At 40.3% G+C, this 27901-nt stretch overlaps 1 protein-coding gene across 1 annotated transcript in view; it reads left to right on the top strand.

The window, feature by feature from the left end:
- LOC306762869 (protocadherin-1-like) overlaps positions 1–27901 on the top strand; it is a gene marked incomplete at its 3' end in the record, with an annotated part of 221951 nt that overhangs the window by 106808 nt on the left and 87242 nt on the right. Inside the window, exon 4 of the mRNA XM_079249505.1 lies at positions 14957–15176. Within this exon, the coding sequence (XP_079105631.1) occupies positions 14957–15176 (220 nt within the window). The remainder of the gene's footprint in view (positions 1–14956; positions 15177–27901) is intronic.

The following is a 27901-nucleotide window of genomic DNA, read 5'->3' as shown; positions in this document are numbered from 1 at the left end:
GTGTCGTCTCTGTGACCTGACATGAGCAGAAAATGGATGGACGAACGTCTGCACCTGAGTTTGCATCACTTCCACTCAGTCTTAACGCTTTTGTAGAATATTTTTTTACTCCTCAGTAACGTTGGTGAAGAAGAGTCATTTCATGAGAACTAAAATGATGAGACGAACACAACATGGCGGCAAACTTTACTGTAAAATACAAAAAGCCAACCAGAAAATTCAGCGGTTGGATTTGTAAAGCAGTTGTTTTATTCTTTCGCTTTCTTTGACTCATCTTTCTAAATTGCGACTGAAACAGGTGGTTTCTGTCTGTAGAAGCACAGATATTACAGTAAAATGTTGTGATAACGGTTCAGCCTCCAGTTTACTCACCAATAAACAGCCTTATTAGCACGGTGCTGCTAAAATCTAGCTGCTTTGAGCCATCACACTGGTCTAATATCCTCATATGGATGTTGTAACTACAGGAAAACATTTTTAATGGTATTTATTGACTGCATTTTTAGTAAATCATCATGATGCCACGTATTTCATGAAGATGTGTCCTGTGGGTAACGGTGATGTAGATAGTCATCCAGGTCCGGATCCTCGTAAAAATGAAAAAAATAGGCAACTTGACTTCTTGTCTTGGTTCTTGAGGATGTTTCAGCTCTAAATACATGAATAAAATAGAAAAAAAATGAATGAGGAAGTTATAAATGAACAAATTGTGGAAATAAAATGTGAAAATTGTAAAGTTATACATGTTAAGTGTAGAATCTTTTTCATTTAGATCTTTTATTTTTGGTTTTGTAATTTTCTTATGTAATTTAACACATTAAATATATAAATTTACCCATTTTTTCTTCTTTTTTTTCATTGTAATCTCCAATAACACATCTTTTTTTAGCAGCTTTTCCTGATATTCACCTCATAGCTCAATGTTTCTTGTTTGAATCCCGGCTGCTTCTCTTCCTGCTGTGTAATTTATTCAGGTTCTCCCAGCTTTTCTGACCCGCCCTCAGTTATTTTGCTTCATCCATACCTCATCGACTGTTTCTGATTTGGACTTGTATAATCAGAGTTGTCCTACATTTGCCTCCGTCATGCTTATTTTTATTGAGTGAATGAAAGATCCTGCAGCGCGCTATCACGGCCGGAATCAAGTATCGGATTCATAATCTTGTTTTCTCATCTTTTATCTGCTGTTTCAAGACTGTTTTAAATGTTTTTTTTTTTTTTGTTTTTTTTTAATAAAACGAGGTTCCAGCTTTTTTATTTATAGATAACAGGGTTATAATGAGATCTTCCAGACTTTTCTGCAGTTTCAGATCTTTTAACTTCTTCTTTACAGGAATATATTCTTTCATTTTTTTTTTTTTTTTAATTTCCAAAAATCATCTCTGAAGCCTTTCAGCAAACAGAAAAGAAGATGTAATGTTAGGAACTATTTTTACAGGCGGATTAATTTGAAGTTGGTGTTTGTGGTGAAGGGGCTGAGTGTGTTTACGTAGTTCAAAGTTGAACTTCTGAATCAAAAGAAGAAAATGTAAAAAAGATTAAATGGAAACAAGTATTTTCTCTGTGTTTGCTCATGTTAACATCTGAGTTTAATTCCAGGCTTATCTCACCACCTCACACACACACACACACACACACACACACACACACACACGCCATTTCCTGAGTGTGTTTTGCGTGGCTTCATTGTGTCTTAGATGTGATGGAAGCTCATTTCCCTGCCGCAGCGCTTTCATTTGGATTCATGTGGGAACTTTCCATAGAAACACAAAGCTGCTGTTTGTGTGCTGCTTCGCCGCCTCTGCAGCTCTGATCAATGTCCGTTATCAGCCATCAGACTCCATCACTCCCAGCCTTCAGCCTTTTATCACAGCCGTGCAGCACTGAGAAGGTGTTTATTTGAGTTTTCTAAATATCAATAAACTTTTCTGGAGTCTTGAGGACGGTTCGTGAGCGACGCCGGGAGGCAGGATGACGGTCGGATGAGCTTGAAGTCAGATATGGCTGAAGAAAAGTCACTAATTGACCATGTTTTCCTCACGGAACAGGAGGAACGTGTCCACGCCTTTTGTTTTAAAATAGTTTTTGTTTCTTATTCTGAAAACTTCATTGTCCATCTAGTGGTGGATGGGTTCAGTATTAGCAGTAGGGTATCAAACAAAACCGTTAACATCCTGAGAGAACCTGAAAGAAACCGAATAATGCTGCTGCTCCTCTCTCTGCCAGAGAGACTCCATTTCATCTCATTATTTTTTATTGTTTTGTTTTTTAATATTTCTTAACTAATTTGGCCTAAAAATTTGCATTCATTTATTATCCTAACCGCTTAGTCTAATTAAGGGTCAGGGGGGAAGCTGGAGCCTATCCCAGTCTTTGGGCGAGAGGCTGGGTACACCCTGGACAGGTCGCCAGTCCATCGCACAGCCTAAAAATGTGGATATTTCAGTCGACATCTCGGTTGTTTAAAGGCTGATTTAAAAAAATGCAGATTTAGCCCAGAAATTTGCAGAACTGGTGTCAGAAATGGGAACATTTGCTTGGATTTAAAGGTCCTGAATTTATCAGCCACTTATTTGCACAAAGCATGGCTGCATTATCATGCTGCTGATTTCAGAGAACATTTGGAAAACATGGAGCTCCATGTACAGAATAAACTTTAAAAGACATAAAGAAAATAAAAGTTTGGGCTAAAAATAGCAGCAGCTTCGGTGGAGCCATTCAGAACCAACAGATAGTGTTGAACTGATGCTTTTCTTTGGGTGTTGGTTTAGATGGAGGTGTGTGACGGCCGCTCTAATCGATGTTTATGTTTAGCTTCTGTCAATCATTGAGGACCTGAGGCTGAAAACAACTTCCATGTTTTTCATTGTCACATCAGGCAGCTGTGGACAGATGTTCAGCTTCTGCATCTACACTGTTTATATGTGGAAACACACACACACACACACATGTGCTCTGCTGAGAGCGGTAGGCTGTTTCTCAGCAATCAGCACCTGCAGCGTCATGCTCGCAGCCTTCGCTTTGAGACACAGAGAGGAAGAAAGATGAAGAGGAAGAGTAGTTATTCCAAAGAGGCAGAATAAGCTGTTTTGGCTGCAAGGAAGTTTCCTGCTGTGCACGTTGGTCTTTCTAAAGCTGCAAGGACTCAGATGAACAGTTAGTTGTCTGTAATATCTTCTCGAGGCTGTTTATTATTTGGCCCGATGCAGCCGTGGAGCAGCATTACAGCAAAGTGCAGTCAGATAGAGTCCACTCACCGTTCACTTCATCACACTCACTGTTCCACTTCCCAAATATCCAATCCTAACACAACCAGCCTTGAAGCAGATGGGGAACGCAGAATTGCAGCATCATAATTTGATGGAAACAGCAGGAAAACATGGATCAATGCTGACTGCTTTAAACATGTTCACATCTCTTTGTACGAGTCCAATCCAAGTCTGAGGTCAAGTTGTTGTTACAAGTGGTCTGCCATGTGACACTCGTCCAAACTAATACAGCAGGAGCACAAAAGGTGAACACTAATTCATCACAAAGATATTAATAATGACATTTAAAAAGAAAAACACCAGCTTGAAATGAATAAAGAAAGTAAAGAGCTTTAGGCTTAAACACTTTTCTTATTTACAGATCTAGATAGACTTCTCTCTCTTTTATTTGTCCCCTGCATCAAGTTTTTATACTTAAAAGTGACTCTGAAAGGTAGACCAGCAACAATAAGCCCCGGCTGCAGCCTGGAGAATGGGGTAGGGCTAGATATTGGGTGAAGTTGAATGTCAAATGGGCATGGTTTGGATGTCAAATGGGCGTGGGGTCAGGGTTAGGGTTAATCCAATCAAAATGTTGAGGGGACGGGGTTGGACATCCAGCCCCGCCTCATTCTCCAGTCTGCAGCCAAGACCCTCTCTCAACGTCAGTTTTAGAGTCTTAAAGTCCAGACTGAATTCACCGCATATGCAACATAAGTGCAACATAAGTCCGACTCCTGCTGTTGGTGGTGAAATGAAACTCCCTCTAACCGAAAGGCAGCCCAGATAAAATCTGTCCTGTTTCAGGTGAAAATATCATTGTGTGTTGCACATGTTGTGAAAACGATCGGCATTCTGTGCCTGTCTCCAGGACCAGCGTGTTTGCCTTCAGGCTGTGGGACGAAGAAAAGCCCAGTCCAATCCAGAAAATTCTCTCTGTGAGGCTTCTACACCCTCATTTCCATTCCCTGAAGCCTAAATAAGTGCATTCAAATGCATTTTAGATGTCTGACTAACATCTCAACCCCCCCTCCCCCCCAGCTGTTTGGTTAGCGATCACAGAAAGCAAATATTAGCAGATTCTCACATTTAAGGCACCACTGTCACACATTTACATTCATGAGCTCCCGGGAAGTGGGTGGTTTATGGGTGCCTGGGGGAAATAATGAAAATGACATGTGTTGTGAGCTTGAGTCGGGGCTCAACAACAGGTTTCCGCCCAGGGGGGGTTAATCCCTCACTCGAGATGGATTTGGACAAAGTGTTGAATTATGTATTTGACTGTTTTGTGGGTTTTACGGCAGAGAGACGTCACATTTCCGTAGGTGATGCTCAGCATTTCTTTTCAGAAAAGTTGAAGTGAACCTGCCGATACTTGTATTCATCGCTGATATTCACACTTCCTCCTCCTCTTCCTCCTCCTCGGTCATCTCTGCTGCCTGTTTTTCCACTCCGTATTCATCCTCCACTCGGATTCCTCACGGTTGTGTGGAATTATTGCTGGCAGTCGCCCTTCTTGTGGGCTGAGTGTGTGTGAGTGTGTGTGCATACCTAAATAAGTGTGCATTGTTAGTATGTTGGTTGGAAAGTGTGTGCACATGCATACTTGATAAGGACAGACTTTTATAAGCATGCACAATGCAGCCTCACACACTCTTATCTCCCACAGAGGGAGGTAATGAGGATCTCTCTCACACACACACACACACACACACACACACATGAACACACTCAGTTATCTTCCTCTTCGTGTCTCGGCTGACAAACACCCAGCGAGGCGTCCTGCGTTCCTCCTCTTGCTGGTTTTTAATCATCTCTGAACAATGTGGCCCAGAGAAGACGTCTCCTCCTCTTCCTCTATCACCTCCTGCAGGAGCTGGAGCAGCAGGAGGAAGAGGAGGAGACCTGGAACTTCTTATCAGGCAGCACCCACACCTCACCTCCTCTCACTCTCTTTTTCCTCTTCATCCTGCTCCTCCTGCCTCCTCTTTATGCTCCATTTACACCCCTTCCTCCCTTCTTATCCCTCTCATCTTCCTTAATTTTGCCTTCCTGCATGATGGATTCTGCAGCATATTCATGGCCTCCGTGTTGCCTCACCCCGCTAAGCTAATGAAGGTCAGTTATTACGGATTCAAGGAAAAGTGGTTCATCATGCCCTCTTGTTTTACATAATAGTGCACGTGTGCATTTTGCCCGCAGTTCGTCAGCGGAGAAATGATGAGAAACTTTCGTCAAAGTGCAGCACTAACAGTTTGCTGCGGCGCAGGTTGGACGTGATGAAGCATTTTTCCTTGAATTCTCAGTTACTGACCTTCATCATCACCGCAATGAACTCACTGAGGTCCATGATATACAGAGGGAGAGTGAATCACGGGAAACTCTCAGAATAAAAAGCAGGATAAAATGCAAATGAGAATGCATCATCAGGAAAAAAAAAAAAACAATGGAGATGAGGCGCTTTAGTTCATGTAGTAACTTCTTTACAGTCTTCTTCTTCATATATATGAAAGATTACCAGTTGTGAGATTAATGTGGAACCCTTTTAAACAACTTCCTAGTTTGCAATTGAAATTGAGGAAATTGTGTTTTATATGAAATTGTGTTTTAACTAAAATCATAATGTGCATCAAATTCAAGTGTTGAAACAATCAATCACCGATCAGCCGGAACATTAGCACCACATGAATGGTGCAGAGAAAAGTCCGTCTTTGTCTGCCAAAGTACCAACAGTATGACTAACCCTACCCTAACCCTCACCCTAACCCATCTGTTCATGGCTAGCTGCATTTACAATTTCACTCAATTGACTGAATATGGTATCAACACACCTCTATAGAAATTAATTGGAATATGCTCATGTTTTTCCCTGATAAGAATCTACTGAGTTCATACTACCAGTCAAAAGTTTGGACACACTGTCCCATTGGATTTAATGGGAAATTGTGTCTAAACCTTTGACTGGTTGTGTAAGTTCATTGATTTTCTCAGATTTGGCTGATCCTTCCTTCCCCATCACGGCTAAAGGCACGTTTATGCCAGACACAGTTAGATACAGAGACTGACGGATCATTTGGTGCGTCTCCTACATCGGTTACGTGCATAATTTGGTCCATTATTAAGGGGCTTACCTATTACCTCAGTTGATGCAGGAAACAGAGCAATGCCTACAAAAGTAATGGGAGCAGGGTTGAGCTAACACAACCAGCAAAAGAAACAAACCAGCCAAGAAAAAGAGGAACTAGAAAAAGATGATGCAGAAACTGCCAAACTGCATTGCCACTACTAACCGGTGTGACCTGGAAGTGAACACTTCCACACTGCACACTAGTGGCTAAATTAACTTAACTACTATGGCGTATGACATAAAAGACACATGGAAGTGTAAACGGTGGCAACATATGACAACATCTGAAACAGATGTCCCCATTTATGTACATAAGGGAGCATAAATAGCCCTTAATTCAGAATCCATCTTGCCTCCCACACTGTACTCTGAGCTTTCTCCAGTTAGCACAAGAGTCTGATATTAACTCTTGTTGCTTTGTTCCTTCCTTACTTCTCTTTCTTTGCCTCTCTTCCTCTGGTAATGCCCTCTGCACAGCCACAGTGTGCATTCACAGTTTTCAGACTCAGGATGATGCTTCGAAACTACGGCTGGCCAGAAAGTTACAAAGAGATACCAGCAGAAAACACAAGGAATTTTACTCAGATGAGAATTAAACAGACTTGAAACTCAAAACTTCAAGAGCAGGTGAATAACTATTATTTAACAACCCTCTCAAATAAAATACTGAATTAAAAAATAGGTTTTTCTAAGACACAATAAATAAATAATACGTGTAGAGAGAAAGAAGAGCAGGAAATGTTATAGAAGCAAGGAGAGAGCTCTAGATATCAAGCTAATACTAAAAGTACATTTGCAGCATACAGATGAGATGCATCTGCAGCTGGAGGAAAACAGAACATTTCTACATTGTAAGCTCATCTTGTGAAGCGCTTTAGTTAACCTTGGTTGCTTTAAAATGCTCGCACTCCCAGCACCGCTGTAGTTCTTTACTCTTTGATTTCAGCTTGATGTCAGATGAGTTCAGGCCCCAATAAAAATAACTAATCCAAAGCAGGTGGTACAATCCAGTCCAGCGATAGCTGGAAAAGGCCAGACCTGCCTTTTATTTCATGCAGACTACCAAAAACACACCAGAATAGTTTTTGTCCAGGTGGAGTGATGTGTGTTAAAGCCAGCAGCAGATCTCTACCAGGAAGGTCCAAAACCAGAGCAAATCTCTACTGGGAAGGTCGGAAACCATGGCAGATCTCTAACTGGAAGGTTCAAAACCATGACAGATCTCCCACAGGAAGGTCCGACACCATGGCAGAGTTTTACCAAGAAGGTTCGAAACCACGGCAGATCTCTAACCGAAGGATCTGAAACCACAGCAGATCTCTAACCGAAGGATCTGAAACCACAGCAGATCTCTAACCAAAGGATCTGAAACCACAGCAGATCTCTAACCGAAGGATCTGAAACCACAGCAGATCTCTAACCGAAGGATCTGAAACCACAGCAGATCTCTAACCGAAGGATCTGAAACCACAGCAGATCTCTAACCGAAGGATCTGAAACCACAGCAGATCTCAACTGGGAAGGTCCAAAACTACAGCAGATCTGTTGCGGGAAAGTTCGAAACCATGGCAATCTTTGACGAAAAGGTCCAAAACATCAACAACTCTCTACCAGGAAGAGCCGAAACCACAGCAGATCTTTTTCAGGAAGGTCCAACAGTCAGTTTGATTGTTTTCTAAGCTGTGAAGGAATCAGCTCAACTTTTCTTCAGTCCTAGTCTACTGAAGTTTCACCATCTTTTCAGTGTTTGGATCTGTTTAAATGTTTTAAAATATGTTTAAACTTTTAATCCCAGAAAGAAACTTTTTTTTTTTCTTTCTGGACCTTCTCAGCAACTTCATCTCTCATCAATTCATGAAAAATCAATAATTCTCCTGCTACGAAGCCCAGCAGTCTCCAGGTTATCAACTAGGACACAACTCTAGCTGCTGGGGACGTTTCTGCTGATTCAGAACTGGATGCTAGACTTTAAAATAAAATAAAAACAGGGCAGCAAAGAACATCAATGCTGGTTGGGAAGTAGCTATTGTCCTTGTGACGCGATCTGGAGCACGAGGACAGCATGTAGGGGCAGGACATGGCGGCGGGGCGACGCAGATGTTGAGGTTGTTCTGGACCTTGGTCGGTCTTATTTCCCTCCCCTCTGATCTGCTCCACTTTTTCATAGCACAACCTGCTGAGATGGCACTTCTATTTCCAGCAAACACACAAACCCAAGTAGAAAAAGGAGAACAAACAAGAACGGGTGTGTGTGATGTTTGGGTGTGCTGGAGGTGACAGGCAGGTAGGAGAAGCATCCAGGCGGTTTGGGCCGTAAAAACAGATGTGATTTATTTCCTAATGCTCACACAGCAAACAGAGCAGAGGAAGCTGGAAGCAGGCAGTGGTTATTAATAACACAAATGGCCTCACTTTGCTCTCCAAAACACACCTGAGCTGCCATGGGGCCGCTGCAGGGTCTCAGGCAATTGAATATTTGGAAAAGGAAGAATTTGCTTACGGTGAAGGTTTATATTTATGCCGGGAACTCCTGACAGCTGAGTCACATCAAACTCAGGTTCAGCACAAGCTGACTGACTTGCATTTGTGCCAAAACTCTGGTTTTCCTGCTTTATATCACTTTCTTTGCTTAAATTTCTCTCCTTATTTAGCTGCATGTTATTCAGGCAGCTCTGAAATAGTGTTGATTGGAAATACAGTGCAAAAATAACACTGGACAAAATTATTTGATTTATTCATCATTTTCTGAATTGGAATTCAAGTTTTCATTAAAATCCAGGTAGATGAACTTGCTGGGTGTTTATATGGAGACCTGATTATGACCAATAGTGGATACATTTTATTTGAGCATTTATGATTATTGCATAAAAAAATGCATATTTAGAGAGCATTGTGACATCCAGATAAAAATTAATAACATAAATTAAAGAAATGTTTATTGATACTGAAATATATCAACGATTAAATTGAATAAAGACTAAATGAAAATTAATCTTTTTAAAATGAGAATAATAACTTTACTACATATTAATAAAGTTAAAGTTTTTATTAAGAAAAGAAAGAATATAGTCATTTAGATTCTGCATTTAACCAGTGAAATATTAAAACACAACATCACTACCAGCTGTATCACTGTCCTCATTATCACTATCATTGTGACATCTTTTAGGCAGCTATCATTATTTTTACACAATAATGCAATGGCTGGTTTTTACAAAACAACAAAGTTTCTTATCTGGTTGCATGGTGGAACAGTGGTTAGCACTGTGGCCTCACAGCAGAAGGTCACTGGTTCAATCCTTGGCTGGGGAAGGGTTTGGTCAGTGGCGTTTCTGTGTGGAGTTTGCATGTTCTCCCTGTGTATGTGTGGGTTCTCTCCAGGTACTCTGGCTTCCTCCCACTGTCCAAAGATATGCATGTTAGGTTAATTGGTCACTCTAAATTGAATGAGCTTGAGTGGTTGTTCATCTCTCTGTGTGGCCCTGCGATGGACTGGCAAGCTGTCCAGGGTGTACCCTGCCTGTTGCCCAAAGCCAGCTGGGATAGGCTCCAGCTTTCCCATGACCCTGAATTGGATTAAGCGGTTCAGAAAATGAATGAATGAAAACAAACTTGATCTGCTAAAGCTATTAAAAGTGAAAACAAATAGCTTGCATTTGCATATTGGTATTTCTAATAGACAATATTTAAATATATATATATATATATATATATATAGCCATTCCTAATGCATACTTGGTATATGTAGTATGTGGTACATGCGGTGTACTGTTTGCTGCTAGCATGTAGCCTGTCACCCTTAAAGTGGCTCATTTCATAACATATTACTATACTGGATGGATGGGTGGGTGGGTGGGTCTGTGGGTGTATGGATGGATGGATGGTTGGATGGATGGGTGGGTGGATGGGTGGATGGATGGATGGGTGGATGGGTGGGTGTGTGGGTGTATGGATGGATGGATGGATGGTTGGATGGATGGATGGATGGATGGGTGGGTGTGTGGGTGTATGGATGGTTGGATGGATGGATGGATGGATGGATGGATGGGTGGGTGTGTGGGTGTATGGATGGATGGATGGTTGGATGGATGGATGGATGGATGGATGGATGGATGGATGGATGGATGGATGGGTGGGTGTGTGGGTGGATGGGTGGATGGATGGATGGGTGTGTGGGTGTATGGATGGTTGGATGGATGGATGGATGGATGGATGGGTGGGTGTGTGGGTGTATGGATGGATGGATGGTTGGATGGATGGATGGATGGATGGATGGATGGATGGATGGATGGATGGGTGGGTGTGTGGGTGGATGGGTGGATGGATGGATGGGTGTGTGGGTGGGTGGGTGTGTGGGTGTATGGATGGATGGATGGGTGGATGGATGGACAGTGTAGATCAGTGGTCTAGTCTCCAGTCTGAAAACAGCCAGTTTAGTTGTAGACATGTTAAAAGCTGGTGTGCAGCAGAAGAAATAATCTCTCTGATTAAAGTTAATGCCAGAAAGTTTTTGGAAACATCACTGACGTGTGGTAACAGTACACAGTTATAGTACTTATTATCTATACGTATTTTGTGTCAACACCTCCTAACAAGTCTTGGAACACTATAACATCCACAGCCAAGACATTTGGCTTTTCCACCTGTAATGGTCAGGGGATTAGCTATAGTTATAGTTAGTTATAATTTGCAAGTCGCTCCCTGATCTGTGCATGGAATGTCATTGGATGACCATATTACTCCCAGCTTGACAATCAGGTAGACCAGGGATCCCCAATCCTGGTCTTGGGGGATGGTGTCCTGCAGGTTTTCCAGGTTTTCCCTGGCATGTGCAGAGCTTGTCTAAGTCTGAGTCAGGTGTGTTGCTCAGAAAACGTGCAGGACACCGGTCCTTGAGGACCTGGACTATTCCTTTTCAACTGCACAACTTTTCAGCTGTGCTCTGGACATTGTAAGGGGGAGTGAAAAATCCTGGACATTCCAGTGGTAAACTCTCTAGTCTTGTTCAGTCAGACACACACTAAGGTAACACACCTGCAAAAGAAAACCGAAACATGAAGTGAAACACTTTTATTACAGAACACATCTGGGTTCTGCCAGTACAAAAATATAAACCGTGACCTCTGCGCGCTGCCGGTTTCAGCCGTTCCTCTGGGAGGGAAGAGCTCCTGCAGGGACTCCAGTTATTTCTGAATGTTTGGATGTGTTCACCTGGAGAGGCGCCTGTCGCCTCAAGCACCAGGGAGCTGGGCTTTTTATGCCATGACACTACATTGTGTCCACACAGTTTAAAGGGCAGCTCCACAGCGGTTCTGCACATTTCCATCAGTCTGACATTAATATTGCAGCCTTTCCCTGCATACCGAGCAGAATCAGATATTTTTAAATCCTTTAGCAGAACCTCTCAGACTGCTTCGAATACAGCAGTTAGTGTCGGGTTACCCATCTTCCTTCAGCCAACTTCAGCTTGTTAAGTGAAGAAGAAATTAAAGTATAATTGACACAGAAATGTGATTGGCAGGGCTGAACTGCAGCCTGGTAGGTTTTCATTAAGCCGTTGTGAGGCGGTGAACCTTTCAGCTGCTTTAAAACGTTAAGATCAAGGTTTTAAAAAAATGGAGCTCGGAGACTCTGTGTTCCTGTTCTGAGTGCAGATCTGCTGGTTTTACTGGTTTTTAGGGTCCTGACGGGGCACAGTTGCCATGGTGATGGAGTATCTGCTGAGCCACGAATGTTGCTCTTTATTAGCCCAGGCTGGTCCGGTGTGTGTGCGCGTGTGTGTGTGTAATTGAAACGTTTGACCGTGCATTGTGTGCCTTTGAAACAGGACAGCTTGCTTGGCAGCACTCATTGTATTTGCACAGTGTGTTCTTTTGTGTGTGTGTGTGTGTGTGTGTCAGTGTTCCTGCAGCAATATGGGGAGGCTAATTGTGTTTTAATTACAAAATCATCAAGTACACAAGTCAAACGGTTACCTTCCACCCACAGAAAACAGTGAATTGATTCAAGGAAGTGTGTGTTTATAAGAACACACTAAAATACATGCATGTTCAAAAGAACATCACTGTTCATATGTGATCGGATGATGCCTGGATTTCAGAAAGAAACATTAAAGGATAATATAACGAGTGACCAGGGGCTTTGTAGCTGGGTGGTGCTTTAAACTCAGCAGGGTGCCACTTTCTCCATCTGATGTATGTGCATGTACATAGTGTGTTCACTTGCATGTATGGACATCTTTTTAGTATGCTCTTTACTGAGCAGACCTTGCATCATAGCACTTTCATGGTGAAACACTTATTTAAAGTTTGATTCTTTTTGTGTTGATCAAAAAGTTTTTATGATCCACTTCTTAGGGAAATGCTATTCAACTGTGTTTCAGTTAGATGACTTGTGTTGCATTCAGGAGGGCTGCTGACATCCAGTCGATGGCAGAGTGGAACTGGATGGCATGGCATCCACTGTGAGAGCAGACTTTTTGAGGTTAATGGATGAGATGGCTTTTTATAGCAACAAAAGTTACATAAACACACTAAATCCAGCAGCAACCATTTAAATAGCAAACATACACATTTATTTCTGTTGGTTCTTTGTTGTTTTTTAGTATTATTTTAAATAGAGTGCATTCAGCTGAACTAAAATAGATTTCCTTCAGAGACAGAATACGTTGGCTCCAATCAGTTAGTTTGAACTGGATCATGATAAATTAGATGGGAATTCTTGGAATCTCGTGACAATTGTTAGCAAACACCATGTTGTTACTTTTCCGTTTAGTCCTCAGTGTTCAGTAGTTATAGAAGGCGTGTTGTCAACGTTTGCGGCCATTTAACACCATGGCATGACTTTGATCTTCAGGACCTGACTGTGTGTTGTACACATGTGATGGAAACAAAAAACATTTCAACTTCAGTTGATGAATCCGTGGCAACAGTTCTGGCTCAACAAGTTCCATCAATCTCTGAAAGAAAATTCTTAGTACCTGCATGTTACCTTTATTTATACACCATTAGTGTCCAACTCCTTGATGAACTGGTGACGTTTCCTATATTATATGCCTAGTAGCTGCTTTAGTGGGCTCTAGCCACCCAATGCACACATGTTCTGGAAAAGGCAAGTCTAGAAAATGAATGGACAGATAGCATCAAACCTCACAGTGCCATGCTCTTCATCAGAAACTACCAACCGTTGTTGCGTGTTTGGGTTGGTGTTTGCTGACAGATGGCAGCCTTTGGTGGTAGTAACTCACAACTACTGGGTCAAAATAAAATAATCACCTCTCAACACAATAGTTGCTTGAATTTTTTACTTTTTTAGAATCAAATGTCTCAGTGAAATTCAAAAATCATCCTCCACACCTAATACTGAATTTTACTGAATTTAAATAGATTCAAAATATTTTCTTTTATCAAAATGAATTGTTTTGAGTTGTATCAATCTGAACTGGAATAAGTAGGATTTTAAATTAAACATCAGCAGAATAAATAGCATTTAATAAAAATGTGAATGAAAGGGTCAAGTTGTTCCATCTTTATGGTGCCGATAGAGACAGAAATTTCCAAGATCCAGCTGCTCATGGGAAATTAGAATTCACTACTCTGTTTATTCACATCCCTACGGTCAATTTAGTTCCCACTAAATATCGAGTGTTGTCATATTTGACATTTTCAGTCATTGCACTGAAATGTCTGTGAGGCGGCATGACTAGCTGATCTTTTAGTCCCGTCCAGTCTGTTGCCAGCTTTGGTACACTGACGCTCAGCTTAGCCAGTAGCGGTTCCACTGGGTTGCACAGTGAAATGCATGAATTGCCAGTGTTTCATTTCTCACCACCAGTCTCCCAGTAACCAGTGCCAGCTTATTGTTGTCCAGATCAGTAGCTGGCTTTAGCAAGGAATGGTCTCCAGCAGCTTCTCAGGAGTCTTAATTTTCTCCATTTTACTGCACTTTATGTCTTTAGTTGTCCCTTTAGTTGGCTCAATTTCTCAGAGCATTTGGCTCGTTTTTGGTGCACCGCCTGCATGCAAGAGAAGAGAATAGACAATGGGCATCTGTTAAAAGTGTTACACCTCAGCTGATCGTTTCGTATAGACCAAATGTGACTTTAATAAGTAAAGCATACCAGTCAACTGGCAACATTTTAAAGCTTGTCGATTGTTCTCTCACAGTGATCAATTTTACTGCCTGTAAAGCATCTGCTGTTGAGGTCAATGTCTTTGGCTGACTGCTTTATAAATGAAAACAGGGAAGAGTGAAGATGATCAATCCTCTATCCATTAGTTATAACCACGGCACTCTGTTAAGGGTGGATTGAGATGAAAGTTGACTGGTCTGAGCTGCAGAATCAAAGAGAAAACTGAAGTCAGACACTGATAAAAGAGCACACATGATTAAAAGTGTCTAAACGGCTTCTCTGTGGTTATTTTTATTGTCTGGCTTCTACTTGATGCCTTTGTTAATTTGCATCATCGTTATCAGATCCAACTGAAAGTGATTTCTAATTAAAGCACTTCATATGTTAAATTTAACTCAACATTAGCCTTTTATTATTTCAGCCAAAACTAATTCCTTCCTTTTCTCACAGTTGCCCCATCGCCGAGTGACCTTCTCCACATCCAATCAGGCGCAAGATCTGCAGGATGCATCCCAGCACAGCTACTACGACAGCGGCCTGGAGGAGTCTGAGACCCCCAGCTCCAAGTCCTCATCAGGGCCACGGATTGGGCCGCTGGCTCTGCCGGAGGACCACTATGAGAGGACCACCCCCGACGGCAGCATCGGCGAGATGGAACACCCGGAGAATGGTAAGACCAAGTGGAATTTCCTCTCCTTGTACTCCCCTTTTCACTCCCTCCATCCATCCATTATGTGTGTGGGGAGCAGAGTCACACAAACGGTTTCATAGGCTCAAATACCACGTTCATGCTGCTGACTTTCACACACGTAACACTGTTTTCACTCCACACATATACAGCAGGAACACTTACATCGTACATTCAATCAAATTCCACACAATTCCCTGCACTGTGTATACCTTCGTTAAAGAGGTGTGTGTGACCTCACAGCAGCACAACACATCAATATACAACATAATCAAGTCCCACAGCTTAACGAATTAACATCCCAATTATGTAAATCATACAGAGTCCAACCCTCCATCAACACCTCTCACACACCCAGTGAAGAAAGCTAGCAGGAAAGATGCTAACACAATATGCTTCTCTTTGTCTTCACAAGTTAACATATAGTATGACTGTCATCATGTTGGCAGGCTGATATTCAATGTCATTTCACATATTTTATGTTCAAATGTGTTTATGATACAAACAAGTTGTGAAAAAAGAAGTTAGCTTAAGTCTGTTTATAGACATTGGCACATGCTAATGATACTAATATCCAAATACAGAGCAAAGTGGAAGTTAGCCCGACGTTTGAAGCAGGCTGACTCAAACAGAAACACCAAAACTGAATGCTACTAAAGTTTGGATGTACATCACTCATAGAAACATGATTTCACCTTTTTTTTTTCCCTTTTATCCATTTATTTATGTTTATTGCTTTGGTTTTGTAATTTTCTATTCATCAACAAGAAGACTGATGTCTAACAGTTGACATATTTCAGCCCAGGTTACAGGCTACACATTTTGCTTGTTCCACGGTACATGAATATTACATATCCTACATTAGATATTGGCACAAATAATGCTAATAATGCTAATCATTCCTGCTGCACCTGTTGAGCAACAAAAAGGGAAGTTCAAATATGGAATTTGATATATGAGAAGATCCAGTTTCTTGGTTTTTGAGAAGCTTATCTAGACCTTTTTTTTTGTCTTCTTATACAATTAAGTTAATTAGGAATTGATTAAAAGGTAAGGAGTGATTGTTTTGTAATATTTAGAACAGATTTTATCTGTTAAACACTGATGATTTTGTGTTCAGCCACCTAATCAATGCTCTGCTAGCTGCTGCTACCTGCATCGAGGGCAAAATGACAGCCATTGATTGTGATAAATACACCTAACATTTACAGTATTCCATTTTTGCACATTTTAAAAAGCTCCACTAAAATCTCTAAAGCACAAAATCATTGCAGTTCATGCATAAAAAACATAATTTCTCCTCATTAAGAACAATAAAGTATCATTATGTTGGCAGATTTAACAAGGACAATGCGAAAAGAAAAGAGTTAAAGCTAGTTACGGGTTTCTCACAACTTTATATTTAGATCATAATGCACAATAACAGGTGGCTTAAAGTGCTTTATTTCTGATTTCCTGAGGTATAAAATAAAGCAACTAATTTACTGACATTATGGAGGCAAACGAAACAGACATGAAAGCACTTTAGCAATCTTTTCTTACTCCTGTCACTGTTCATTGTTCTGCTGTGGCTCTTAACGCCTCGTTAAGAGTTATGCCAATTAAACTGACTGAGGTGAACAAGTTGAAACAGGCGGAGGAATAAAAAGCGAGAGAGGAGACAGAGAAGGGGGTTCACTTTAAATGTCATGCCTGTCTTCTTTTGTGAGGGTAAGAGGAGCAAGTGTGCTCCTTTCTGAACCCACGGGTCGCACATAGAGCATCCGTAAACACAATTATTCACAGCTGCTTGCACACCCATGGGCTGCTGTCACCTTTTCTGTATGTGTGTGTGTGTGTGTGGTGGAGAGCAGAAATAAGAGGTATTCTCACACACCCAGGGATGAGGTCAGTGTTACTTTGTGTGTAAGACCAGATAATGGTGTTCATTCTTACACGTTGACTGTGAAATGTTTGAGCTGCAAGTATATTCCTCATGAAATGTGTGTGTGTGTGTGTGTGTGTGTGTGTGTGTGTGTGTGTTGTCTGAGCAGAGAGGTCAGCAGATTACAGCTAGTATTCTGAGGATTAGCAAACTGCCACCGATACACTTTACTCCCTCATCCTTCCTTTCTTCTGGATTCAAAACTCAAACCTTTAGGATAAAAACAAGGGAAGCATTGATTCCTGATTTTTTCTGTTAAAGAAATCTCATCTTCAGATCCTCCTTTTCTGCTTTATCAGACCAAAACATTTTACTGAGCAGTATGACATGGTTGCAATAGAAATATTACCAGGTTTATTTATCTACAAGCCACTAAGCAGTTAATCTCTGCATTTTTAACCTCTCAGGGTTTTTCCTTCGGGGTAGGGGGAACTTGGAGACTTTTCCACGACCCTCTTTCCACCTCAGCAACTGGGGACTTAACAGAAGACCATTGAGATGTTTTAGCACCTAAAACCAGGAAATGTCAGAGCAACTGTTCTGAGCGTTACACATTTGAAATAATTTCCACCATTCTGCCTCAGATCTGCTCCTCATTATGGGCTGGTTGTGATCCATGGACAGGCTGTAGTGTAAACAAACTGTGTTGTCAGCACAGCACCATTACCATTTCCTGTTTTCCCTTTTTCTAGTTCTCTAAATATTAAAAAGGGCACTGAAATTGCAGAAAAAAAGATTATTATGAGCTTTGAATTTAAAAAAGGCTTTTTGTTTGTTTTTTTTTTCCTGTCCAGTATTATAGAAGCAGACTGCTCTGGTCGCCATGCTTGTAAAGAGACCCATTTCCTTAACCCCTTAGTGCAGTTCAGGGTCTCGGGAAGCTGGAACCTATCCCAGTAATCATTGTGCAAGAGGTTGCAATGAGACATGCTTGTCAAAATGACATTTTAGTTAAACAGAATGCGTTCTTAGTTTCAGAGACATGATGTACTTGGTGTTGACATAGGACATGGACAAAAGGAAGTTCTTATCAAATAGCAACAGACAAATTAGGAGGTAGGAGGGGTGGAGGTGGATTGAATGGATTATGACCTATGATTTGATGTTCCTATTATTTCTGTAGGATGCTTCGTTTGGTTTGTCAAATTATTGACCATTTTGTTTTGTTCAAGCCCAATTTATTTATATATAATGGTTCTAACACTGAACAGATCCTTCACAACCCAGTAATCCAGAAAAATGTTGGTGTCTGAGTTTAGAGGCAGACCCGTCTCTATTCTCAGAAAATAGATCTCTGTGGTTTGCACAAATGTAAAATGTCTGTGCTTTATGGACTTTTCTGGCAGCGAGTGGCCATCAAACTCTCCAAAATTGGATTGCATGATCACCATGACTGAAAACTCAGAAGAAGAAGAGTACCTTTGCTTTGCAGAGTGAAGAGGAAGTGCCTGGGTGAGGAATTGGGACTGGGTCGATAATTGCACCAAACAACAGCACAACTGGGTTTCTGAGGCAGTGTCTCAGCTGAGTTCAGCTCTAACAGTTAGTTCACTTTGTTCCAGCTTTTTAACCACTGTTTAGTTGTTTCCCGTTGTTTCCTCCAGCTGCAGGCTGTATTGATCATTTAGTTGTGTGACTGATTGCTGATTGTTCAGATCTCAAGTGCTTCAGACAGAGTGATGGAAAGCTGCAGGAGCCGACTGGCTGGCCTTTACCATGTTTTTCAGTTTTGCTCTAAACCAGTTGGGTCCTTTTTATTTGATTTTATTAACCTCCAACAGTTAAATACATCTGCAGTAGTTGTGTAAAAGTCAGATAATCCATCTAAAAACCATCTTCAGAATGACGTTGTCTCTACAGCAGTGGTTGTTGTTTTATATGTTTCAGTTGCATGTGTCCAGATTGCAGTTTAAAGGCTTTTGACTGCTCTTAATGCATCTTGCTTCTTTGGTAGATTATCTACATATATTATAATCTGCACATAAGCCAAAAAATAAACTGGATGCCCACAACATGTGAAACAATGGTCGTGCAGATTTAGAAGCACTACAGACCAGCTGTTTCATTCACATGTTGGCTTGAAGCTTCAGCTGTTCAACTTCCAGTAGTCCACTGGTTCACCTGAACTTCTTAGATATAGCAAAGCAGACCACATGCTTCAGAGAGTTAACAGAATGCAATCTGGTTCCAGTTTTCCCACAGAATCAGATTTTGAGCAGATGGAGGAGTTGATTCAACCTCACCAGTACACATTTAATACATATTTATATTTACATTAAAGCTCTTCATCTTCTCTACACATCTTTAAATAATATTAAACAAAATTTCTTCATGCTTTCATTGATTTTCTTTCACATCCTGGTCTGCAGTTGTATTTAGCATTTTTGTTTTTGTCTCTGGCATTCACAGAATTGCTTTATTTTTAATGTCTTCTTCATCCAGTAATGCATCGGTGCAAATTATTCTTTTACTGCTTTCAGTGGGGACAGGCAAGGTTTCTTGTTTGCTCGGCAAGCGCTCTCTCTCAAGAAAAGGGAAAAAAACTGTAAAAAGGTGCAGGAAATAATTGCAAAAATAAAAATAAAAATAAAGAGTAACAATGGCGTAACCCTGCTTGTAGCAGAAATCATGACACTAGTGTCACAGGAAATGCTGCCTCCTATCGGAGGAGGTTATATCACTTAGTTAGAGGAAAAAATATTGATGTGTTCAGCTTGAATTTGTATGCACAGTGGTTTGCTTGCATAAATCTCACAGCTTAAACTGGAAATTTCAACACCTGAATACCCTGCACCTCACCTGGCACTTCTGATAGTGACGTCAATGGATGCAGAAGTGGTGACTCAACCCAAACCAAGGTTGTCTGGATATAAACTACTTGTTGATGAATTTTAATTTCAGTTCATATTAATGAATGGAAATAAAACTACTTATATTTATTATAAGTATTTCTGAAGTTAAAACTTCCTCTGATGTTACAAAAAGAGATGCCCAATTTGACATCTCTTTAAGGTAAATTAAAATAAAAATTACTTGTTCAGAGTGCATTTTTGTTTAAAAAAAAACAAACTGTTTTATTCTGTTTTACTATCAGAAGTGCTGCAAAAATGTAATGATTTTTTTAATGTGGTAAAAGTGAAACATGATAGTCATATTTTCCAATAAAAAGTATTTAGAAGCAGAAAATATTTTATTTTTCCTGAAAAATTAAAGTTTGGTTGTTTAAAAAAAACTCTGAGACTTACATCTGGGCTGGCAGAGATGAAGCACTCAGCAACCGACTTTTAAAGTCCTTAAAATGAGATTTTTAACGGAAAAGTCATTTAGTGAAAAGAGAAGGTAGGTCCCACATGAGCAACACAAACATGCCTTGGTTTGTTCTGCAGAGCTGAAAGATCTCTATCACCTTGGTCTTCCTCCCTCTTTCATCCCACTCTCCAGCCTGTAAATGTTCGGATAATGGACGTTAATTCCATCAGCCCGTCTTCACTCTACTAATGCAACCATTTCCTGCCTGTGATGGACAGATAGAAAGAGGAGAAAAACTGAACTGTAAGAGAGAACAAAGAGAAGAGAGGTGGAAATATGAGATTTGATTGGATGTGTGTGTTTATGTCAAGAGAGGGAGGAATAGAAGAAATGTGGCTTTGCAGAGAGATCAGAGGAAGGAGAGAGAGACATAGAAATCATAATGAGAGAGAGAGAGAGAGAGAGAGAAGTTTGCTGTCTGACACTGATGCTGCTGCATAACAAGCTGACTTGTAAAGTGTGTCTGACTGCACACACTCACACACACATGCAAACATACATGGACCTCTATCTGCTGATTGCATCAGTCTGAGAACTGTAGAAAATGCTGCACAACACACAATCTCTCTCACACATACACACTCAGATAAGAGATGCAAAACATCAGTAAGGTTTTCTATCAGGCTCTTAATCAGCCACCAGTTTGATTTGCAGATAAAAACTGTGAGAGCTCAGAAGACGTTCTGTCATCTGTTGACACATGTGTTCTGAGTTAGATGAGTCTGATCTCACAGGGAGAGATAATTCAAACATAAATACATTCAATCTCCTCCTGACAGCACGCCGAGGAATTATGTGGACACGCCAGATGAATAAAACTTGGAAATTTGCATGTTTTGTGTGGAGGGTGCAGGGTTTTGTTAGATGTGTTGAAGCTATTAGTAAGAGAAGAAATAGAGGGAGAAAAAGGCATCATCATTTAGTCCTGGTCTGACTTAATTCCCACTGACTGATGCACACCTGGACATATGAGCCGTTACATCTTCCAGGGAAATTAGATTATATTTAAGTCAGAGGAGAATCAGATTGGAACGGGACTAAGACTTCTTCCTGTGAGGGTCTCAGTGCAATCCATTTACTCCCCACCCAAGTGCCATGAAAGGGTATAAAGAAAGATCTAGATGCTGATTGGACCAGAATAATCGAGGAAAGCCAGGAAACAGTAAAAGGACCACCCGGTAATCAGCACTTTGTGAGATCAACTCTTGATTTTTCTATGAATGAAACAAAAAGAGAATATTTCAATAAATCTCTCAAATTTGTTTTAATAAAACATTTTTCCAGACAAAAAGGAAAATTCAAAATGACTGGTTTGCACGCACAGCATTAATTCCACTTCATGACTAATATCATACAACAATGAAGATTGTGCCATAGGTTCATGCAAAGCCTTGAGTTATTACTAATTTCCACGAACACATGAAATAATTGCAGCAGTTTTTTTTAACCAGTGGTATTTACTGTATTAAATGAGAGCAAAGGAATATATAGCAGCATGTTGAGATATGTCAAATTTTTTCTCAGATAAGGTTTTAAAATATTCAGATGGTTTCTAATTAAATATATCAGTGGATGAAAATGGTGTTCCTCAGGGATCGATGTAAGGCCCACATCAGTTCTGTTTAATCTGTGCTTCAGCGCCTGGCATCATGTTATATGTTCAGCTGTTATATTTTCATCTGTTACACTGCAAGCAAAGGTTTGGGTCAAAGAACAGACTAGACTCTTTGTGGCAGGGATGTCCAAAGGCGGTCCATTAGGGTCACTGTCCGGCAAGTTTTCCATGTATCCCTGTTCCAACAAACCTGTCTTCCACTGAATGGATCCAACAGTCAATGAAGTTCTGCAAAATGAGTGATTAATTTGAGTCAGGTGTGTTGGAACATGGATACATGGAAAACCTGCAGGATTGTGGCCCTTGAGGGCCGGAGCTGGACACCCCTGCCATATGGTCTACAGAGACCCTCTTGTCCAATTTACTCAAACGTTTTAAGGTCACAGTCCATACCATTCTGATGTATATATATATGTATATATTTTTTTTTTACCACTACTTTTCAAAGATGCTCCTAAACAAATAAGAATACATGGGTTTGTGAGAGGCTGCAAGTAAGAAAGATTGTAAAGACCCAATGCGAAATGGTGTCTTTGCCAGATTGTTATGTGTTGACACAACACTGGTACATCCCTTGAGTTATGAGCTGTTTTTCTGCTCTTATGATTTATAGGTCAAAGTTAAATGGCAACATGAAACACATTTCCCTCTGAAAATGGTCATGCCCAGTGAGTGGCCTGAAATGTGTGAAAAAGGAAAGACCAACCTTCAAAAAGTAGGAAACGGTTCATGAAGACCACTTAAGAATTTTTTTCCAAAAAGTCTAACAGTAAAACAATGTAGGCATTATCAGGACTATTAAAACGTAATATTTAACACAGTAGAAAAAAACCTCCTTGGCTTGACGGCTCTAAATTACTTCTTCATGCTTACAGAAGTTGCGCAGCGATTGGTCTGTCCCTGCTTTCCAAACCATATGAGAGGGAAAAGTGACAGCATCAATGGAGTTTAGAGCGACCCATAGATTGATTCAGCTGCTGATGGCACGAAGACACTTCAGCTAGCATCTCCCCCTCAACCTCTGCAGCTCCTTCCATCTCATTGTTTGTGTGCTTCAGACTCTCACGGAGGGGAGAAGGTTACCAACTTCTGCTGATCAAGTTTTTTTTTTTTTTTTTTTAATTTTTGCTATTTTATTTATCAGCCTGGAATTTAGGCCTTAAAAAGTGTCACATGGTTAACAGTTCACATCAATGTGGAGTAAGGTCAGGACGGGTTGAAAACATCTTGTTGACATATTGCCCAAATAAAAGTTTGATTTTAACTTAAACAAGAACTGAATTAACCTGAATATTATATTATAACATAAATTACACATAATTTATGTAATGTCTTTTTTAATTATTTTCTGGAGTTAGTAGGAGCAATGGATGGATTTGTTTGATAATTACTCTTTTAATAAGCATTTTACATTTTAACAAAGAGCATAAAATGGAAGCATTAGAAAAACTCAGAAGCAGGTGAAGTAAAAATAATATTTTAAAGTTTGAACAATGTGGGATTAGATAAAGTAATAAGAAACAGAGACATGATTAAAAAAACATGGCCATTGAAGACAGTTTCCTCTTCAAGAAGAAGAGGAGCATTGAAGAGGTCATGCATTCTTATCAGTGAAGCGGATTGTCTCCATCTGTCTCCACCTCCTCCCTCCTGCTCTCTAACATGAAGCCTCCACTCTCTGGCACCTCCTTCTCCCCCTCAGGGATCGTTGTTCCCATCGTTCCTACCATCCACCTCCTTTTTCCTCTTCCTCCTCCTTCTCCATCAGCTCTCCAGCGGGTAATGATGTGAGGCCAAGATTTTTTCTCCAGTCAGTCAGAAACTCCAGGGACAGTATTCTCCAGAAAATAGGACATTATTTTTAGTTTTCTCCATATTTATGAGAACTTTTTGTCAAAAGGTTCAGAGATTTTAAACAACACTATGTGCAGTTGCACTCAGCTGATTTCCAGGAAAAAAAATGTGATCATGTTCCACATTATTGAGGCACTGAGATTACTGCGATGATAGTAATCCATCCCAGAGCTCTGAAAGTTACACTAAAAGGCAAAATGATGATCAGAAATAAAAACCATGTGAATGGACTCCAGATGTTTTCTTGGAGGTATCAGGGTGTCTTGAAGAGTTCCCAGAGCTAAATGGGGTCATATGGGTGTAAGGTATTAACTTAAAGTTTAGGGAAACTCTATGGAAACTTTGGTTTGGGAATTCTGAACAGTCCATGAAGATATTTTCTTTGGAGGTTATTTGGGGGATTTGGGGCTTTAGTCAGGGGTTTAAAGGGGTCACTGAGATGTGATGTTTGTGAACAGATAATTTTCAGGTTTTTAAGAAAGTTAAAGTGCTCTAGAACCACACAGGGAAAGAATTAAGGAGTGTCTGAAGATGCTCTCATGCTAGTCCTTTTAAGGTTTGATGGTACAGAGGGTGCTTGAGAAGGTTGAGGGTTTACTGATGAGGTCTTAGTCATTAAAGATTCGGTTGATCCATCCTGGGACCTATTGAAGAGTTTGAAGAAATCTTTCAGGAGCTGTTCTAAATGAAGATGAATGTTGAATAGTTTTGAATTATCTTCAAGAATTTTTGGCATCCTTAAAGAGGAGGGCCAGATGTCCTTAAGAAGCTCCAGGGATCACTGCAACCATTCTGGCTTGTCTATGCCCTGAATGAATAGGAAAACAAAAACAAGACAAAAAGAAAGATAGCTTAAAGGTTCTGCAGAAATAGTCCAACAGTAAGAATACAAGCCTTTTAGGGCTCTATAGGATCACTGAGGAGCTTCTATATGTTGGAAAGTTATCAGGAAACTTACACTGTGAATGATGTGAGGCACCCTGAAAAGGTTTGTAGATTTAAGGTCTCACCAAGGAGTTAGTTGGTCTTATGGTCATCCCATAAACATTATACCTTTGTGCCGGAGATGGGAATGTTGGTGATGCGGCAGTGAAGTTGTTTATATGTTTCATGAATCTCTGAAGAGGACTCAAACTTTTTTTTCAGCAAGATCTAGCAAAGATTTTATAAACAGTTTTGTGATTCCCAGGACCTCCATATTGGAGGTCACTGGGATCGAACAGCTTATTCACCAAATATGAGAGATGGTTGAAAAGGCTGTTTAAAGAGGTTTAAGGCTTCATTTAAATAAATAATAAAAAAAAAAAGGTTGTTAAGGAAAGGGTCCATGAGGTGGGGCTATAATTTAGCATTCAGAAAGTGGCTTTCCCAGGTCTAACCAAGGAGGATGGATTGGTCTAAGAAGAAGCCAGGGTGTTGTATAGGATGGAAGTATTTATGAGATTTTTTAGATATGGATAAAGTTCTTATAATATCTGGATATAATACGGGAAGTAAAATGTCCTGTTTGTTTCAAGTGGTTTTCTGTGTTCTTTAGTGTCCAAACAGACGTGTTAAAAGTTTTAAATCAAATGAAAGTAGTTTGTGGAGTTGCTGAGGTTCTGTGTGATTTGTCATTGTGTATCTGCAGCATCATCGTGCGCAGCAGAAGCTCATCTTACTCTTCTGGCACCTGCTTACTGTGCAAAAACCCACTTTTCTGACTAATAATAGAAATGCTGTTTGCCACAAAGACACACAATTTCTCTACATGAACACACTCATTAGAGCCTGTAGTGTTACAGCACTTCACGCTGAGGAAAGAGGCTGAATGTTCAAAGCCTTTCCGGGCTCAAACACACACACACACGCACACACACTAACCCAGAGCATTACATAATGATGTAAGCAGTGGTCTTTTTAGAAGTGGGACACTCACTGAGAGACGGTCTGATGAAACCACAGTCCTAAGGAGGTGTGTATTTGCATGTAGCTTTTTGAGTGTGTGTTTGTGTATCTGCTCCTCATTAGCCAGTAGATAAAAGGAGTGTATGGAGCGATAGAAGAGGTGATTCCTCCCCGTGGAACCATACCTCCCTATCTGTTTCTTATTCATATCTCTGGCTGTGTGGTGAGTGTGTCTGTGTGTATGATGTCAAGAAGCTTTATAGTAACAGGCGGCGTTCTTTGGATGCCCTCTCTCGTCCCCGGGGAGGCAGAGAGGGAGGGAGGTGGATTTATTTTTCTAGGTCTGTTGTTTATTTGAGCTTATCTGTGGTGGCCGCTGCACACTACAGAAGGAGGTGTGTGTTTTTGTGTGCGTTTGTGAGTAAGTTTGTTTTTTGTGTTTGGCAGTAGCTGTAAATCGGAGTACAGCCAGCATTCGACTGATGTACAGCAGCGAGGATGCTGAGTGCTGCAGCACACCGCCACTGTTGTGGCTCCGTGATTGGATTATTTTGTTTGTGTTGTACTGCGATACAGATACTGCATGTTGCTGTTTGTGTGTGTTCCCACTTCGCTGACCAATGTAGTGGTTTTTTTTTTTTTTTTTATATTTGAAGCTTTCAGAGTTTCTCATGGACTTTCCAGGAAAGTTTACTTGGACAGGTTTCAGAAGTTGTTTGCAATGTTTTATAGGTACCTGGAAATGTTTCAAGATTTATCAAGCATATTTAGAGACTTCAAAGGTTTCCCAACACAAACATTTGGTCTTCAAAAATATCCATATATGTTAGTTTATCTGTTTCATCTGTAGAAGAGGTTCAATGGGGTGGACTGATGGACCATTTATATTTTAGGGTGAATTTCAACATGTCTCTGGATTTGAGACATTTGCACCCATTACAGGAAAAGTCTGGCTTTATCCTATATCTACTGAACTTTGAAAAAATATACATACAGTATACATATATATATATATATATATATATATATATATATATATATATATATATATATATATATTTGATCGACGTGTCAAAGACTAACTACAGAATTGTTGCCATTTTCGCCATCGAGCACCCCCTATCGACGTCTAACTCTGCATCCATCTTGCATCCTTCCTGACCTTTTAGCTCTCTTTAGCCAGCAAAAGACAATCTTATAATGACTCTTGTTTTGTCTGTTTAATCGTCTTGCGTTTCTTTGCTAAATCAGTTGCCAAACAACCAGTTCATTATTATACTGTGAAGCAAAACTCTGCTGTAGTGTCACGTCGCGTCCCAGATGTAAAGTTGTATAGCGTTGGTTTCTCGGCCTCGGGACGCTGCTGGGTAGCAGCGTCTCTAGAAATGCACATGATAGATGTTACTGTGTCATTGAACAAGCCTGGGACATGGAGTTTTAAGTCCAGAAAGTTTTGTAATGGATCTTTAAATTTAATATCTAGAGTGATATTCAGAAGGTTACAGATTGCAGAGAGGTTTCCAATAGAAAGTCCGAAGGCTCCACTGGTCTTCAGTGAGTTCAGAAGAGTCAGTGTTGAGGAAAAGATGCTCATATGGATATTTGTGTTTCCAGGGAGCTGAAGTACTTTCACAACACATCCTTAATAACTATTAATTAAGAAAAAAATGATTTGTTTAACTGGCATTGTGTTTGTGTGTTTGTGACTCAGACTAAAGAACTACTTTATATTTACTTATCTGATTACGCTGCTTTTCTTGGGCTTGTTTAGAATGATGTGACTGTCTTTATTTTTCAGATAACCATGATTACTGAGCTTTAAATAAATAAAATATTTCTGTCCTCTGAAGGTGAACTGTTGATATTTTCACCAAGTTTCATATTAAGTTACCGGTTTTTTTGTGGCATGTGTAGCTTAAGCAGCCATGTGTACTACAAACATCATGAATATTCAGCATGCTGAACTGCTCAGTATTCTCCTCAGAGTTTGAGTTTCTTGGCTCTTAAACTGCAGCTTGAATAAACCATCAAACTGTCCTTTCTGTCAGCCTGTGTTTTTTTTTATTGGCATGAAATATGAAGCACTTGAAAAGTGAGAGCCCTTCCCACAGTGTGAAG

The sequence above is a fragment of the Telmatherina bonti genome, assembly GCF_933228915.1.
Source record: "Telmatherina bonti genome assembly, chromosome: 12".
NCBI lineage: Eukaryota > Metazoa > Chordata > Actinopteri > Atheriniformes > Telmatherinidae > Telmatherina > Telmatherina bonti.
This window is presented reverse-complemented; position numbering and strand designations above follow the sequence as displayed.